The 19463-nt window shown below is 42.2% G+C and overlaps 1 protein-coding gene across 3 annotated transcripts in view; it reads right to left on the reverse strand.

The window, feature by feature from the left end:
- Positions 1 to 19463, reverse strand: part of eps15l1a (epidermal growth factor receptor pathway substrate 15-like 1a) — a 67656-nt gene that overhangs the window by 36518 nt on the left and 11675 nt on the right. For 2 of the 3 annotated variants that reach the window (XM_077534105.1, XM_077534103.1), the window contains exons 11-17: positions 16954 to 17110; positions 16507 to 16569; positions 16316 to 16336; positions 12336 to 12421; positions 6370 to 6442; positions 6137 to 6298; positions 5466 to 5663 (exon numbers count right to left, since the gene is read on the reverse strand). In XM_077534105.1, the coding sequence (XP_077390231.1) occupies positions 5466 to 5663; positions 6137 to 6298; positions 6370 to 6442; positions 12336 to 12421; positions 16316 to 16336; positions 16507 to 16569; positions 16954 to 17110 (760 nt within the window). The remainder of the gene's footprint in view (positions 1 to 5465; positions 5664 to 6136; positions 6299 to 6369; positions 6443 to 12335; positions 12422 to 16315; positions 16337 to 16506; positions 16570 to 16953; positions 17111 to 19463) is intronic. The other variant, XM_077534104.1, reaches the window with a different exon arrangement.

The following is a 19463-nucleotide window of genomic DNA, read 5'->3' on the forward strand; positions in this document are numbered from 1 at the left end:
ATTGGGGAATGCAAGCTTGGCTTGGAGAGTTCAAATGATCCCACCCCCTTCCCACCGCCCGCCGACTGTGACGAAAAAGCTATGGAGGCGGTTGTGGTGTGGTAGCTTGCCGTGCGGGGCTCAGGGAAAAGCGGCAGCGAATTTAAAAAAAAAAATAAAATGAAGCGGTCTATTGTTGATTATTTTCTAAAACAAAATGAGAATGAGGAGGACAATGATGGTTGTAAAAGAGGGTCTTCGGAAGGTGCCAAATCAAACGATACAGATTATTCTGCCCTTCAGACATTTTAGTTTGAATTTGTGCAGTCTTTAAGCGCCCTCCTGTGGTTGCTAGGTTTAATGTTTTAGTTGAGTAAAATGGAGATTCAACACCACTCCAATGTGGCCGCACGCAATGCCGACACGTTCATTGTTACGCAGACTGTTGGATCTTATTTTTGTTGTTGCTTTGGACGAGAATTATCCCTAAGTACATGTGATGTCAATATAAAAACACTGTAGATTTATTTTAGTTACCGGTAATTTGGACAATTAGAGATTGTTGAATGTGCAATGTAACTAGCTACAAGCATGAAAAGGTGTCATGTATAGTTAGCTAATATTACACTGTTTATTTTATTTTCTAGTTTTATGACGACCTAAAGAGGGTAATGGTCAGAGGCCATTGTTCAAATTAAAAGCACAAAAGTAAAACGAAGTCAGGTTATTTGGAATGCCGTTAACTTGCTGTCTAGCTGGTGAAATCTAGAAGCTTCAGAGCGAGGACAGCCAAGGAGCAGGAGAAGGAAAAAAAAGTATTGACTTTTAATGAGCTAAACAAAATAATGTTGAAATGAGTTAAGTTATGCGAAATTATTGACTAGTTTTGATAGCCACTGCTGTTGCAGACAAGCCTTATGTTCCAATCAAATATTTTGCAAATATATCGAGTTGCGTATGCCTAAAGTCATGCTGCACCTCCACAAAAAATAGTGCGACCAAATCCCATGCTGTGCGAGCAACTCAAAATGTTACTCGCACCAGTGCTAGTAGTGGAAAAGTTAGTGTAGACCCCTGAAATAGCGCTCTGTGGCGCTCTTCTGGAGCTCCTATGACTGTGGATTGAACTATAACAGTAATTGGTAAACTTTTTGGACGCAGAGTTGGATGCAGCTACAAACTCATCTCCTAGCAGCAGTCAGATGTGTCCAGAGATTCATTCAAAGAATCTACCATCTCACACCGTTGCCAAATCGCTTGAGTCTCGAGCTGCGCGACTGGCCATCTTGTCTCGTTCCAACTTATGGGCGGTGGTGAGACTTGACTAATAGAAGATTACTATTAATTTTAAATTGTTATAGTAAAACTAATTGATACAGTGTTACTAATTTGAAAAAAAAACAAAAAAAAACAAACGACAAATTTACATGTGCGATCAAAAAATTATGATAAACATATTATGTCCGTATCTGCTGCAGTTTTTTTTTCTTTTTTTCTTTAATGCCCGTACTACAAGTGCTGTACACCTAAGCACTTATGGTGGTCGTTCGCGGCTGACAGTTGAGCGATTTCCATCTCTTTTACATCAAGCCATGCTCAGCGCCATTTTTTTTTTTTTTTTCACAATTTGTTTCCAGTAAAGCTGTGTTCTCTGCCACAATTTTTCCTTCCATCATTGAAGATGTGCAGGTTGTATATCTGGATTTGTCTTTGCGCTATTTCAACAAGACACACCCTACTCTGGCTCTGATTAGGTAGTGGCTGTTAATTTGACTTAAACATTTGGTGGACTTACTTTTTATACTATTGGTGGATTAACTATTAATTCTCTATGGCACAGGTCTCAAACTCCAGTCCTTGAGGGCCGCAGTCCTGCATGTTTTAGAGGTTTCTCTCCTCAAACACACCTGCGTCATCAGCAAGCTCTGCAGGAACCTGATAATGATACTCATTATATGATTCAGCTGTGTTTGAGGAGAGAAACCTCTAAAACATGGACTGCGGCCCTGGAGGACTGGAGTTTGAGACCTGTGCTCTATGGTGTGGACCCATTTAAGTAAGACACACATACAGGGTGGGTCATGTCCAAAAATGGCTTGGCAGAGACCTGTGGTCTATAAGTTGCGCGTTACAGAGGCTAAAATTACCAGTTAAGTCAACATTGGCATTGTTCACTATGGAAATGTAAGTTGTGGACGGTCCCTAACCTGGACAGTAAATATACAGGTGACTTTTATTAACTCTGCTAGACCAGGTACATGTAGTGTGCTAGGACTGGGTATTGCCAGCAACCTCACGATACGATACATATCACAATACAGGGGTCATGACTCCCATTCCCCCCCCCCCGTTTTTGGCCCAGGTCTTGACATGGTCCAGGCAGTTTGAAGTCAATTGGATGAAACGCGTAGGAGAAGTGGGCAAATGTATGCCCCCTGTAAATATGCAAAAGTTGGCAAAAGTCGGACATTTTAAAAATTTATAGCTCAGTTCCTCTTCCTTTTTGGCATATGGGTCCAAGAAACTTTTTTGTAGATCTTGGGCTCCTTCCTAAAAAATTTCGTAGATCTTGCTAAAACGTACAACCGGGGTTGCTTCGTTAAACATTTCTAGGGGGCACTATTGAGTCATTTTTGTAAAAATAGCACAATACACGATAAAATATTGGTCATTTTGCCAGGTCAGATGTGTGTGCCAAATTTCATGAGTTTCTGTGCCAGTTTAGGCCATCAAAATTGCCATTGTTTTTTTCTTGAATAGCACTTAGCCACGCCCACAGCGATTCGCGAAAACTCACAAACTTTGTGTTGTGACATCATGAAGGCCGAAACCCTCTTCTGAGCAAATATGAGGTAGGTCCAGTTAATGTGGTTAGAGAAAAACCTTGAAAAAAAAAAAATCATAAGAAAAAAAACTGCCAGTAGGTGGCTCTATCAGTAAGATGAAATATAAGTTCGTAGATGTCTTAAGGGCTGGACTCATCAAATGTGTGAAGTTTTGAGAAGATAGGATCATCTGGGTTAAGTTAAAGCAGCTTTTATTGTCACGAAAAATCATCAGACTTTGCGGCACAATATAGGCCACGCCCTTTGGGGAAAGTACAATATTCGGTGTGTCGCATGATCAACATCTTAAGGCTTTTCAACAACAAAAAGGGACCTCGCCGCAATCGCCGCTCGGGCCCTAATGATGATGATGATGATGATGATGATGATGATGATGATAATAATAATAATAATAATAATAACAATAATAATATTAACAATAATAATAAAAAATAGGGACCTCACAGTACCTGTGCTTGTATGGAGGTAAATCGGGTGCAAAAGTGACACATACTCGTAACATGAGGCATGTGCCCGTACATAAAATGCATACACACGCAACTGCATATTTGTACCCGTAAACCAAACGCACACATACGTAACTGCATATCTGCATCCGTAAACCACGAGGCGCATATGCGTAACTGAAGATCCGTAGCCGTAAAAAAAAAAAAAAACTCAACCATATCGTGGAAATATTTTCAGAGTGCACGGATACAGATCATCAAACACGAGCTCTCAAATCTGCAGTTACGACACTGTGCTTTCATCCGCGCCTAAATCAAAGCCAAAACGGGTAGCAAAAGTGACACATACCCGTAACGTGAGGCACACACACGTACAAAAAATGCGCACACAGGTATCTGCATATTTGTACCTGTAAACCAAATGCACACATACGTAAGTGCATATTTTCATCCGTAAACCACGAGGCGCATATGCGTAATTGAAGATTCGTCCTCACATAACAACCCCACAACCATTACGTGGGAATATTTTCTAAGTGCACGGATACAAATCACCAAACACGAGCTCTCGAATCTGCAGTTACGACACTATGCTTTGATCGGCACGATGTCGCCGCCAAAACGGATGCAAAAGTGACACACACACGTAAAACATGATCTGTATGCGTGTTGCAAAATACTCTGACAGCAAACCTGTATCGAGGGTTAAACTTCATCAAAAGTTTTTTCTCAACCACATGGACACGAATCATCAGTTACGAGTGCACGAATCTGCTCTTCTCGTTCACTGCTTGAAAAAAAAAAAAAAAAAAAAAAAAAAAAAAGAGCGGCGCGCGTGACCACTTTTGCACCTCTTTTGGCACCTAACCCCGGGTTTACACCGGTTGCGTGTGCGGTGCGGTGCGTCTTGACTGCATGCTCCGGACGCGTCAATTTTTTGGCCAATCCACACCGGCTCCGCACAGCTGCGGTCCGGCAGCTCCGTCACCGACCACTTCCCGCCGTGTCTCGCGTGACCGCGCGCGATCATGTGGCATTAAAAACAATGACAAACACACAGTGAGTCTGTGCTCAACAGAGAAGCAGAAAGAGAGGTGGACTTTTATTATTTTGTGGCTTTCTACCTCCAATATAAACCTCTCCTCGTCCATGTTCGCTGGTGTCTAAACCGTGAATGAGCACCTCGCACGTTAACTCCAGGCCCGTCTACGCCCACATCACGTTTTGCTAGCATGCTTGCGAAATAGGAGCTGGCGAGTGTTTTATCTTGAAAGGTAACCGGAAATTTATTTTGAAACTGCGTCGGTCGTCCTGTCCCGCTCGATGTGTTTTGTGCTAGCTTGCCATTTGCCGGAGGCCTACCGCTGCGGCGTCCTGCAAAAATAGAAAATAGGTCTATCCTTGCGGAAGGGCTGCGGCACGCCGCAGCTGAGACGCAGTCGACACGCAACGCACACGCAAGCGGTGTAAACTGCACCATTCGAATTAATGTCATCTAATTGCTTGCGTCGCCGGAACGCACCGCAACCGCACCGCAGCCGCATCCGGTGTAAATCCCGGGTGAGAACCGAGGCGTATTGTCGTAGAGCTCCCAAAGTCAGTGGTGCCTCTACAAATGGCAAACGCTGCCATCTAGAGGCAATTGCGGGCTTTTAAGGTGGTATGAAAAACGACGCTGAAGATGGCCCCTCGGTCACGCTCCCGACAAAGGGAGCCAAAAGGTATGCAGTTACGTATGTGTGCATTTGGTTTACGGGTACAAATATGCAGTTACGTGTGTGTGCATTTTATGTACGGGCACATGCCTCATGTTACGAGTATGTATCACTTTTGCAGCCGATTTACCTCCATATGCTTGCACCCTAAAAATCATTTTCCATTTGATGGGTTGCATTATACAATTTGGATAAAATTGGTGTCATTCCAGATTTATAAATATTTTACAGGGTCTATGTCGAAGTGATCTTGAGCAAGACACTGAACCCCGATTTTCTCCCAGTGGACTTGGCAGCACACTGCGTGCCAGCAGCTGACCACTGGTGTGTGAATGGGTGAATGTGAAGCAATGTAAAGCACTTTGGGCATCATATATATATAGTATAGTTAAAGCGCTATATAAAAAGCAGTCCATCTACCATCTATTTAGTAAGTGGAGAACACCCTCTCCTGGACATGGAGAGGAATTACAGTTCACCTGGTTAATCTCATCCTGCGTGGCCTTCAGAGACTTGATGATGGTCTCCAGCTGGATCTTGCCGGCGGCCAGACTCTGCTCCAGTTGGTCCTCCTCTTGCTGCAGCCGGCCCAGGTCGGCCTTAGCCCGGCTCAGCTCCTCCTCCTGGTTTTGGAGGTCTGACTCCTGAGAGTGGATCTGACTCTGCAGCGTTGAAATCTGCCAGAACCACCACAAGATGAGGTGGGGAAATTGCAGGTTTTCCAGAGTTTTAGTATCTTAACCAGGGATTCTCAGATTTTGGGGTCCAGGTACCACTTACAGGGAGAAATCTTCCCAAGAACCCCTTAGAATTTTAATGTTAATTAAAAATAACTATCATGTACACAACGCCTTGCAAAAGTAGCCCTTGAGTTTTTCAACAATTTGGCACAGTACGACCACAAACATAAATATAGTTCATTGAAATTATATATGAAAGGAAAACACAAAGTACCACACAATAGTGAAGTGAAACCAAGTGGAGATCTTATTTCAAACTTGTTTTACAACTATAAAACCCCATATGTAGGTATGCACTTTGTTTTTAAATGACAACAATTTATTGTATATCATTTTTAATTGTAAATTTTTTGAGAACTAACTAATGACTAAATAACTTCTAATGATCGATCAGTTGGTTGCCTGCTCACCATCTGGGACTCCTCCTGACACTTGATGCGGACTTCGTTCAGCATGTCCTCCAGCTTGTGCTTCTGCTGGTCCATCTCCTCCAGGCGGTCCTGGGCATCCTGCTTCTGTGCCTCGAGCTCCTGCAGGCAGCTCGCCTCTCGGTCCAGGTCATTCTGCATCTCCTGAAATGACAAGACGACTACGATGAAATCATGCTCCTCCAACGATCAACGTGTGTGAAAGGCGAGCTTACCTGTAATTCTGCACACTTGTGCCTGATGGCTTCTTCCGCCTCCCTGATGTCCTGCTCCAGAGTGTACTTCTCCCTGACGCACACAAACAAATGCACATGAAATTAAAACAAAAACAACACAACAAGCAGCCCTGTGTGGGCACATCATGGAAGACACTGAACTGGAATTCTACCATATTCAAATTAGTAATCAGATCAATTGATCCATAAAAAGTACCGTACAATATGACTACAGTCGACACTCTCACTCAGTGGAAGGCAGCAAAAGCACAACAGTAAGTTGGGGTTCCAGCAACCCAATGCCATGGAATTTTTTTTATGAACCCCCACCATATCACGGTTCATCTTTCATGACCCTGCTATATCACTGGTTTGGTCTTGTTTGGTTTTGTATTTGGGATATTTGGAAGAGGCTGTGCATAAAAAAAAAAGATCAATATTTTGCCAATGCACTCCTGGTGGCTGGCAAAAAGGCCATTACAAAGAAGTGGCTTAAGATTGAAGCACCATCGTTTAAGGTAGGGGTGTCAAAAACATACGGCCCACGGGCCGGATCAGGCCCGCAAAGGGGTTTAACCCGGCCCATGAGATGATTTTGTAAAGTAAAAAAATAATTTGTAATGTCTGACCAATTAATCAACTGGCCACAATCAAAACATATAAATTTATAATTTCACAAGCAGTGCTCAGATGAGCAATGCAACTTGAACAGGGAATCGTCCTGGATGTCATTATTTTACAAACAACTTAAAGTTATGGTTTATTTATTTGTTTGTTTGTTTGTTTATTTACTTTTAAATCATAGACCAACATAAACAAGTTGAATACGACACAAATTAATTACTGGTAACACAATAGAAATGACAAGGATGAACATCCTTATAACATCATTATCTATTAGTATAAAAATGTTCTATCTTAAATATTAACAGTGTCCCAAAGAAGTACTGTATTTATATATTTTTTGTTTGTTTTTGTTTTTTTATGATAGAGCATACAGAAGGCTTTGATGCAGCCTCTGAACTGAACAGAACTTTTGAATCAATGGTAGTTATTACAAAAACAGCCAGGAGGTGGGAGCAGAGTATAAGAGATCAACCAGGGCCATGCTACAACAAGCTGTTTCCCCCACAGTTTTAAACAGATTTGTGAATCATGATAAAACTTATATTCTATATTCTAATGCTAATTGCTGCAAAACGAAAACAGATAGAAATTTTTTTTTTTTTTCCTTTTTATTTTTTTTTCATTTTTTTTTTTTTTTTGTTTTTTTTTCTAAAGAGCTCAGAATTGTTCATTCGGTAGTCTTACCGATTCAACGTCTTGTCATCATTGCTCTTTTTTTTTTTTTTTTTTTGTGTGTGTATGTGTGCGTGCGTTTGCGTGCGTTTGCGTGCGTGCGTTTGCGTGCGTGCGTGCGTGCGTTTGCGTGAGTTTGCGTGCGTGCGTGTGCGTGCGTGCAAATACGTATAAATTTATACTCATTCATTCACCTAAAACCTTATAAATATCCCATTACCCTTCGCCTTAACCAGGTACTTCAGAATCTTGCCAGAGTCGTGAGATTTAAATGGTCAGGAGACCAGAGAAAAGGTCAGAAAAAAAAAAGAAATAAAGAGAAAAGAAAGGTAAATCAAAGTGACATCCAGCACCGACCAAACACTTCCTGCCTTCCCCATGATTACAAAATCAAAGTCTTACGCCAACCCCGGAAGCCTCTAAATTCCAGCAAATTTAGCGAGATCTCAAGAGCCCAGAGGAAAAACTAAAGAGAGGAAGGAGGGAAGGATCGATAAGGCAGAGTGAGATCAATAGAAGCCAGTACATCCAATCCATCAAAGTGAAGTCCAGCACCAACAAGACCCCTCCTGCGTGGTTACAAAACCAGAGTCTTATGCCAACCCCAGAAACCTCATACTTCTAATAAATTAAGATCTCAAGTGACCAGAGGAAAAACTAAAGAGAGGAAGGAGGGAAGGATAGATAAAGCAAAGTGAGAACCACAGACACCAGCACCAACTGATTCAAGGGGCTGTGGGAGGGAGAGGGTACTTCTGTTGAGTTTCAGTAGATGCTGGTGCGACGGATCTGGCATGCATAAGGACCACCACCAAAGAAAGAAGCCGTCAACCGCGGTCCAGCAAAGCGAGCACCCCCCCCCCCCCGCCCCCCCCCCCCCCCGGAATCCCCAGGCCGCGGCAGCACCAAGGCCGCCCCCAAGCCACCCGAGCGGACACCGGTCGGCGAGCCGACCCAGACACCCGGAACACCCCCGCCCCAGCCCCGGCCCACACCCCCGAGCCCAAGGCCGCAGAACGAGGCCCAGCGGGCCCCCACAGCGCCCCACCGGTCCCCAGCCCCCATCCCCCCACGACCCCCCCGCACCCCACCCAAACCCGCCATCCACCACGACCCAGGCCCCACCACCCCCGACCCCCAAACCCCCGAACACACCCCGACCCCCAGCACCCAACCCCCCACCCACCCATACCTCCACCCCCCCCCAAACAAGCCGCCCCCCCCCCCCCGACGGCCGCCACCCCCCCCGCGAACCCGGCCCCCCGCGAGAACCCCCCACCCCCCCCCGGAAACCGGCACCGGGCAGCAGCGCAGAGAGGGAAGATGTGCCCACCCCACCTCCAGCCGCGCGAGATTTGCACAGCGGCGGGAGGGGGGAAGCAGAGGAGGAAGCACCAGGGGAGAAGGCGGAACACCAGAACACCGAGCCCGGTGGGGAGAGGCCCCGGTCGTCACGCCAGAGTACTAGTGACACCTAACCCTGTTACTGAGTCCGCCAGCTCGCCGACTGGCGAGCTCTACCATTACACCGTGAATGTGGCCCCACCCAGTGTATATACAAGTGTGTGCGTGTGGTGCATTAAAATTGGGAGCAGGTGAGTCGGAGCAGAGGGAAAAAATTTCCCCTACTCCGACACACCCGTATCCCCCCCAAAAAAATGAATATGTATATGTGTGGTGCATTAAAAAAGGGAATGGAGGGACAAAGTGGTGGGGCAGGGACACAAATGGGGGGGACCACAGCGCTGCCAGGCACTGCAGTCCATCCCCTCTGATGGCTCCCCGCCCCAACTCACCCCTCCCCTTGGACGTGAGGTGCATTAAAATTGGAGGGGAGTTGAAGGGTGAAGACGGTGTTTCCACCCTTCCCCACCCCACCAAGAAATATGTTATGTGCCCTATGTGTATATTTACAAAGTGTATAGTGCAAGCTAGTGAAGTGAGTAAGAGGAGCGACCAGCGGGGCCTCACCCAACCCGGTGGGTGTAGGTGGCACTCCCGCCCCCCAGCACCCCCACCCCCACCCGCCCCCCACCTCATCCACCCGGCACCACAATGGGCGGACAGCCAGCGCAGCAGGGCTACCGGACAGCCCACCGGCCACCGGAGACCGCCCGGGGCGCCAGGAGTTATACCGGAGTGGGGCAGGCCCCAAACCCTCGCCCGGCCCCCGGAGCCCGACGCCCGGGCCGGGGAGGGAGCCCCAGGCCCAGGGAGAGGGAGGGGGAGGGGCCACAGGGCAGACAGGGAAGGGGGGGGGGGGGGGCGGGGGAAGCGGGGAGAAGACGACAAGAAGGCGAAAGGGCGGCTGCAGGGCAGGAGGCGGGGGGGGGGGGGAGGAGGAGGGAGGGCGACAAGGGAAAAGGGACCGGGAGGCAGAGGAGGATGGGCGGGAGGAGGCGAGGAGGGAGAGGCGACGGGGGGGAGGAAGGGGGAGGGGAGAGGGAACCACGGGGCACACCGGAGGCCCACCCACCCCGAACCGCGCCGCCGGGCACGGAGCAGCGGACCGCGCCGGGACGGCACCGCCCCGGGCACCAGGGGAAGCACCCCAACACCGCACCCCACAGGGGGCCCAGGGAGCGGCCAAGACGCAACCGCCACCGAGCAGACAACGGGGGGGGGCAGAACCATCCCCGCCCGACCATAGGGGACGGCGTCAAGAAAATTGACTAATTAGCATGCAGTAACACCAAGTGTTGATGCTTAGTGCCCACTAGAAATAGATCTTAAGGAGTTATTGAGTATAGTGTCGTATAGTGTGGTATGCTCGAGCCCACTAGCAGCAACTAGGTTCCTGACTATATAAAAATAAAAACAATCAGATACAAAATACCAAATACAGGAGCAGCGAAAACAGAAGTTGTAACGATGTGGTGGCTCTCGTTAACAGGCAGAATCTTGGCAGGATTAAGTTGCCAAATTGAGATTAAAATATTCTATGTACATAGACCATATTTGTTTAAATCTTGATACTTGATTTTTATTTAAGGCAGAGATTTTTTCCATTGAGATATAATTTATTAGTAAGTTTAACCAGTGGTCGATATTTAGAGATTGTTTATTTTTCCAATTGACAAGGATTATTTTTTTAGCAATAGTAAGGGCTATAAATATAGATTGAGATTGTTTACATGGTAGCTCAGTTATTGTTAAGTCACCTAGTAAACACAATCTTGGAGATAAAGGAAGCCTACAGTTTAATGTATCGGCGAGCTTTTCCAAGATTTTAGTCCAGAAATGCAGCACTGGAGTACATGACCATAAAGCATGAAGATAAGTATCGGCAGTGTTTTGTGAGCACTGGAGACAAATGTCGGAGTCAGAGAGTCCCATTTTTTTCATCATATATTGTGTAATATATGTTCTATGAAGTATCTTATATTGGATAAGTTGCAAATTTGTCTGTTTGGTCATTTTAAATACATTTTCACAGATTTGGGTCCAAAAGTCTGGTTCCGGAACTATAGACAAGTCTTTTTCCCATTTTAAAGTCGGTAAATACGTTTTATTTGTGTATAAAAATAACTTATATATTTTTGATATTTTCTTTATTGTTGTTGGAGAAAGCTTTATAATATCTTTAGCTAAGACAGGCAGTTGGAGCGTATCCTGAAGTGTTGGGATTTGTTTCTTAACCATATTTTTAACTTGCAGATAATGTAAGAAATTTCCCTTTTTTATTTCATATTTCTGGACCAAGTTTGTATACGATATAAACTTATTATCTGAGAAAAGATGATGAAGGTGTGTAATTCCTTTCTGCTCCCATAGGCTTAAATGGAACGACTGATTATTAAGTTGAAAGTCGGGGTTATGCCAAATGGGAGAGAGCCCACAGGGCGCCAATTGGGAGTTTGTAATTTCTAATGCCTTATTTTTTTTTCCTGATGAAAGAAGAGACGCTAATCTTTCTTTTGGTAGGTTCTGTGTTTTTATAACAATAGAACACAATATACTGTGGGCCGTGCAAAAATCAGTCAATATCCAGGAAAACAGCCGGGAGCGAAGGGGGTTGCTTCAGTGAAAATGGCGGCGAATGAATGCATTAACTGCGCCAAACAATCCATTCTGGGAACAATATATATGCAAAACAGGTAGATTTAACATGTCCAGGACACATACAGGCAAAGTGTTGCCGCGTTACATTTGCATTCATGTTATTTTTTGGAACACTATGATTACAGTTGAGTTCCGTAATTTAGGGCTAGCCCACAAATAGCGAAAATATGCGTATAATTGACGGCAAAAGTTATATACCATTATTTTAGTGATTTGGCCCACTTGGTAATATATTTTCTTCCATGCGGCCCCTGAGCTAATATGAGTTTGACACCCCTGGTTTAAGGAATGGCTGATAATCGTGGATGACATACATGGACCGCCTTACATAAAGACTGAGACTGAGAAAAATCTCTTTCACAAGAATTGGGAGAAATGGCTCACATTCAGGGTAAAACTGCTTCCGGATGGATCATAACATAATCTGACATTAACAGGCTTGTTTCTGCTTTTGTTTTTGTTTTTTTTTATCTTTTCTACTCCTCTGTTTGAGGAGAATGTTATTCTCCTTAAAATGTTAAATAAATATACATAAAAAAAAATACTGAATGTCACATTCATCGCACATTAAAAGTTTAAAATGGAATCACGTCATGTTCTCTTACCTCTGCAGTTGGGCGATCTCCTGGCTGATGTCGTCCAGTTCTTTGATACCCGTAAACTCGCCCGAACCCACTGAGCTGGAGCTGTCCTGCACATTGGGGGGGGGAGAAGACACAAAGCAAGGACGTGTCAGTGACGTGCAAGGAAATAAAGTCGACGGGCCAAAGTAGGGAGGCAACGTGGAGGGAAAGGTCTAGAAAGAGGGCGAGCACAGAGGGTCGAACGAGCGGACGGGCGAAGGGTTGAAGGCGGGCATCATCATCCATGCCAGACCACCAAGGTGGATATACACTATTCAAATATATTTTAAAATTCTTGTCGCGCCCTAACATGTCCCCTCGCAGGCTGAGATCGTCGGATCAAAAAATGCTTATGGTCCCTCGTACTTAATTTAAGACCCGTGGTGATTGTTCATTCCAAGTTATCACTCCGAAGCTCTGGTTTGATTTCCCACTGTCTATACCAGGGGTGTCCAAACTTTTTCATTTGAGGGCCACATACAGAAATCATAAGGAGGCAAGGGCCACATAATGTTTTGAAGAGAAATTTTGTTTAGTCCTAAATAATTGTACAAAACAATTATTTGTGCTTTTGCATATTTAGACAATGCTACAGTATATAAACCAATATATTTGTAATATGGCAGTAGGGTTATTATAGTTTTGGAATTTTTAATTGTAGTTTTTATTTAGTTTTAAGTTTTGTTTTTTTAAATTTAGTTAGTTTTAATTAGTTTTCAGGGTGGTTCTGTTAGTTTTTTTTTAATTAGTTTTAGTTCTTTAATAAATGCTTAATTTTAGTTAGTTTCAGTATTAGTTTTAGTTTTTTATGTGTATTACTTGTGCGCAATATTTTTTATTTTGTTTGTTTTATTTTAGTTTTGTAAACATAAAATGTAGTTTCAGTTAGTTTTCTTTTTTTAAAAGCATCTTCGTTGTTATTTTATTTTGTTAACGTAATTGTTTTTTTGAATTTTTGTTGGTTTTAGTTAACTAAAATAAACTTTAATAGCACCTGTGTTTTTCGACACCCTCCCTTCTTACTTTGACCATCTCCAAACATTTTTGTTTTTATTTTATTTGAACTGAGTCAAATGCCATTTTTAGCATATGTCGCGGGCCACTAAAAAATAGACGGCGGGCCGCAAATGGCCCCCGGGCCGTAGTTTGGACACCCCTGGTCTATACGTTTGCTCGAATCTGTTGATGTTTTTAAGACCTAACTTAAACCATATTTGTTTTGCCAAGCTTTCTGATTTCTGCTGAACATGGGTTGTCTTTTTGACCTTTACTTTGTTTTACTTATTGTATTTGATTGTTTTGATCTGTGATTAATTTTACTTATGTATTTTAGCGGTGTCAGTCAATTAAAATTTTTAATCGTAGTTAATCGCATAGCATCAATAATTAACTCACAGTTAATTGCAAATTAATCGTACCCTGGATTGGCTGGCCACCAGTTCAGGGTGTACCCCCGCCTGCTGCCCGAAGCCAGCTGGGATTGGCTACAGCCCCCCCAATCCTTGTGTAGAAAAGCGGCTAAGAAAATGGATGGATGGATTTTACATCTCAATATATATATATATATAAATTTATAGTTAGTTAAGTGTACAATAGTTTTTTTTTTTTTGTTTGTTTGTTTTTCCACACTCTTGTTAAAAGAGTGGGAAGAAATTTTAGCTGAATAGAAATTTTAGCTGAATAGAATTCAGTAATTTCATCACAATTCGTATTTTTTTTTTAACATTAATAATAGGTACTGTACTGTAAAAAAAAACAAGTGTGACATTGAGTTGTGTTGGTCATTTTTCTATCACTGCATGGCATAATTGTGTTTGTAAGACAATGGTGATAGCACAATACATTTTTCTTTTCATATTAACAGCTCACTAATTTTTAACATGAAGTAACTTAAATTATAAGTATAGTATAAATTCTGCACATTTTAAAAACTGTAAAATACAAATTGACCCCAGTCACCACAAATATAGGCATTGTTATCTAATTTATTACTGCTAAATTGTGTTACACTGACTCCTTTTCACGACGTTAAATGCTTTTATTTTGTTAAGTTTGAGGATGTGCATTGATTGTAAAGTGATGCCGCTTTACCGCAAGCCAGAGAGGCTCAGCTCTGCTGCAAGCGAGCTAAGAGCGCGACTGTATTACACTTGTGAGCTATTTTCTGGAGTTGCAGAATGAAATACGCCTCACAGTGAAAGATCAAGTGTCACTCCAACTGACAAGACGGCGTCCATTCGGCTCTCACATGGGTTTGAGAGTACCCATGGTCACTTCTTGGAGAGCTGGAGCAACCTAGCTCGTTACTAAAGGCTAACCGAGTGCATTCTTTCAAAGCAGAAAACCGGCGGTAGTGCTACCCAGTTCAAACGGATCTTCCACGCGAACATTCTTCCGCTTAAACATTGTGTGTTTTAGCTCCAGTGTAGTACAGTGCATTTCTATTGGTTAATTCTGACGTGGACGTTTCTGCTGCATTGTGTTGGGCAGGCATGCAGACCACCAGCTGTGATGCGAGCTACCGCGGTCAAAATGGATTTCAGCCTCGTATTTTCATCATAGTTTCATTTCTAACAGCTGCTTTATTGTTGTTGTTGTTAATGTTGCCTGTGTGTTTTTATCATTATTGTTATTATTATTATTTATTTAATTTTAGAAAAACAATACCCGCCGAAAAAAAAATGGATGGATCACCGTTTTATTTTTGTTTCTCAAATAAAAGTTTTGGATATTAGTTTAATTCTATTTTATTATTCTTGTTACTATTATAAGGTTTTAACCACAGAGTGTATAGGCCTACTGTATTTGAATAAGGGATACAGTTGCCGATGTGAGAAAACCTTAATACTTGGGAGAAAGGTGCATGTATAAAGTGTTTCACAGCCTAAAAACCTTCATAATAAATGAAAAAAATATATAGTATGAATAAAATAAACATTTAGAATAAACGAAAAAATATATACTGTGCTGTATTGAACTAAATTAAAATTAAAAAATTAAAATTAAAAATAATTAAATAAACATAAACACATTTTAAAAAACGTACTTTGAATGTAAATGAAAAAACAACATATATGACCTAAAATGCATTTATAATGAACTAAAATCATACCAAAATGAAAAAACATAACTGAAAAAAATATACACTGTGCTATAGTAGTATATTTAAAAACAAAACATACTTTTAATGGGGAAAAAATGAATGTAAATGAATATGATGAATGAAAAAGCATTTATAATGAAGTAAAAATCATACCAAAACGAAAAAAACATAATAAAAAAATATACATAATTTACGGAAAATTGAAAAAAGAAAAAATTAACGTGGATTTCCATTATGGCGGGTAGTTTTTGGAATGCAACACCCGCGATAAATGAGGGAACGCTGTATGTATAGAAAGTTTGGGTTCAAAGCCATCAAGTTAGGCTAGCGGAAGCTAGGCTATTTGATTAATTGTTTTAGTACGGTTCATTTGATATGCACGTTCACTCCGAACCATCAGTTTCGTTCCTCTTTCAAGGGGAAACCCCCCACCAAAAGAACGCATGGCTGTCAAGGCGGAGGTAGACCACCAATGTTAATTGTATTCGTGTACCAGTATACTGGCAGTGGACTTTTACTTTTGTGGATTATTTCATATCTGTTTCTAATATGCAAGCAACATCACATTATAGTGACATGTCCAAGTTCTGTGTGCCTGAGCAATTGTGCCACCACGCAACTTTTTGTATCAGAACGCACAAAAACCAAGCGTACTAGACTTAGGTCTCAAGTGGGCTCAAGCACGGTTTGAATGGGAATGTGAGTGACATGACCAAAACATTTTAGTTTAGATCGTCACTTGAATGAATTAAACGGGGGCAGGGGTGAATAAAAATGTTGTGAAAATGCTTTCCCGGCGTTTTAGGGAAGTGAAAGCATTGCTGAGTGGACGCCCTGAAGGTCCAATTAAGTTACCTACCCACAACTTGAACATTATGGCCTGAGGAGGAGGAAGAGGAGGGCAGAGCAGAGAGGTTAGTAGTAGAAGAGGCAGCACCACCACCACATTCAGAAAACAAAAAGAAAAAAAAAACACCACCCAGGACGTTGGCTCATCTCTACATGTCCCAACATGCTAAGAACACATTAAGGAGAAGAAAAAGTGCTTACCCTCCTCATCTCTGATAGCGCCGCCATATCAGATCCCACTGGCGTCATGTACCCCGAAATGCTCTGTTTACAAATTAAGATAACTTGTATTAGTGGATTTACACATGTGCTTCTTACAAATTAGTTTTGTGAGCTGCACCCAATATTATTTTCCATATATGCTGCAGGGGGCAGAGTTGTTTGAGTATTCGTAGCAGTTAGCTTTTCTATGGTTAGCACTGCAGAAAAATGTTTACAATTTTAATTTAAAAAATACAATAACATTTGAATGTTTCCATATTCCACGGTACTCATACTAATAATAACATTTTGCTTTGGCACCTATGACGCCAAGACGAAACCGTTGTTTGTTTAGCAGGTTTCCAAAACAAGATGACACTTCTTTCCATTTTTGTGGAAGTAGCCCCCCAGTAGGGACACCCCAGTAGTGTGCCTGCCGTGACCTACCAGGACCGGAGTTCCCCTCTCCGAAGGTGGGATCATATCCGCCGTCAGTGCTTGAGGGGGGTCCACACCCTTGCTAACTTTCTGCTGGATGAGATGCATGGCGAGGGCAAACTGCTCCCTGGTCAACTTGCCCATCTGTCTGGTGTCGGCCAGAGCCCTGCAGAGTTAGGAGAGGAGAGCTCCATCCATTAGCAGATCCGCGTATCCTCACAATATTTATATAAATAATTTGTGAATTACGTTTTAGGGTTGGAAATTTAAGTTGTTTTTAAAAATTGCGCAAGACGCTGCGCTAGCTAAGCAGCTAGGCTAAAAGCACGCCCCCTAGTTACGAGGCATACTGTCTAATAATTGCTTATTTTAATACGCTTCTATTACAATTTTGACTTTTGTGCTGCTTGGAAATGAAACTGGAAACCTCAAGGAGGCTATTTGTGGAGAAATCTCAAATGTCTAATATCGTCCATGTCTCTAGATTGATCCTGCCGACATGCGGACCCTTTTGCTGGAGCGGGTCACATATTTATCCCTATTTGATTAATTGTTTTAGTACGGTTCATTTGATATGCACGTTCACTCCGAACCATCAGTTTCGTTCCTCTTTCAAGGGGAAACCCCCCACCAAAAGAACGCATAGCTGTCAAGGCGGTAGCGCCTTGCCTTGGCATGACTTCTTTAACAAGCTATAAGCCATGTCCGTCCCAAAGACGTGATCGATACTCACTATATATGCACATCCCGACTTATGCCCAAATCATATAGACTCTAAAATATTTAAACGACAGTCACAATTTAGTTTTTTGGGTACTATTCATATCACCTGCGATTGGCTGGCAACCAGTCCAGGGTGTCCCCTGCCTACTGCCCAGAGCCAGCTGAGATAGGCGCCAGCAACCCCCGCGACCCTTGTAAGGAATAAGCGGTCAAGAAAATGGATGGATGGATGGATATTCATATCGCCGTTGCCGATAGCCTACGGTGGTGAGAAGTGGCTCCCTGTCCATATGTTGTGTGCTGAGAGGTTTGGATCCCAAAGGCGTAGACACAAATAAGATTTTATCTATTTATTCACATCGAAAGGCACAGCAACTCAGAGACGCTATACACAGAAACAGGTGGCCAATAATCCGGCAAAACACACACAATTCTCAGACCCTTAAATAGACAGTCAATCATTGGTTGTGGCTAGACATGTGAGTACTAGTACTTACATGGAATTCTCTATTTGGCTGTTGACATCATATACACAGTGGTGCCACAGTTACCTTGAAAAAGTAACTTAGTTACTTTACTGATTACTTGGTTTTAAAAGTAACTAAGTTGCGTTACTGATTACTTGATTTTAAAAGTAACTAAGTTAGATTAAAAGTTATTTTTAGTTACTTTCAGCAGCTGCCGATAACACCATCTCAACATAAAAATAATGCGGTAAAAACAGTTCCAAATACTTTATTGAAAGTGCATTTTTAACATGAAAATAAAGTTGTTGTTTTTTATGAAAAACAAAATAGGCAGTCTCTCTTGACTTCTTGTAACGTAAATACTAGGGGTGTGAATTGCCTAGTACCTGACGATTCGATTCGTATCACGATTCACAGGTCACGATTCGATTCGATACCGATTAATCCCGATACGAATGGTCACGATTCGATACCGATTAATCCCGATACGAATTTATAAGTCGATTGTTGCGATTTTTTTTCATTCATATTTAGAAAATACTAATCAGTAAGCTTGTAAGCTTGAGTGTAAGATTTATATGAAAATGTATTATTTATTTATCTGAAATTTCAGTCTTATAGAGGTTGTAATCTGTTTCATGTTTGAACAGCATTAAAATAAAAATATTAAGGCTTAATGTGCCGTTCATATAACATTCTTCCATGCTCAAGGTGTGAATCCTTAAAAAAAAAAAAAAAAAAAAAAAAAAAAAAAAAAAAAAATCGATTCTGCCGATTATTGAATCGATTCGAGAATCGCGCGATGTAGTATCGCGATATATCGCCGAATCGATTTTTTTTTAACACCCCTAGTAAATACTTTTTATAAAACCAAAAATAAAAATCTATCCAGGTTGAAAATGAAAATCCCCTTAATTCCTCTATTGTTTGTTCCGCTATTCCAGTGTGTACACTTGATCCGACTCGTGCATGCTCAAAACTAGGGGTGGGAATCTCTGAAATGAGGCCGATTCGATATGTATCTCGATACACAGGTTGTGATTCGTTTGAAAAACGATTATCTTTCAGAACAGAACGGTTCGATACGGTTCGATTAAGTTTGGGAACGATACAATTTTTGATTCAATACGATTCATTTCAATATTCAAAACTTATAGTGACATTTGTTGCTTGTAAACAATCTTAAAACACCACAAATTTTTACAGTATATACAAATGTGTTAAAAAAGAACAACAACAAATATGTCTTCTATATTTTTATATTTTGAATCAATTATTTAAATATACCGCAACAAAGGGCTGGGCGATATGACTGAAAAATGTATCAGT

This window comes from Festucalex cinctus, chromosome 10 (genome assembly GCF_051991245.1).
Source record: "Festucalex cinctus isolate MCC-2025b chromosome 10, RoL_Fcin_1.0, whole genome shotgun sequence".
Taxonomy (NCBI): Eukaryota; Metazoa; Chordata; class Actinopteri; order Syngnathiformes; family Syngnathidae; genus Festucalex; species Festucalex cinctus.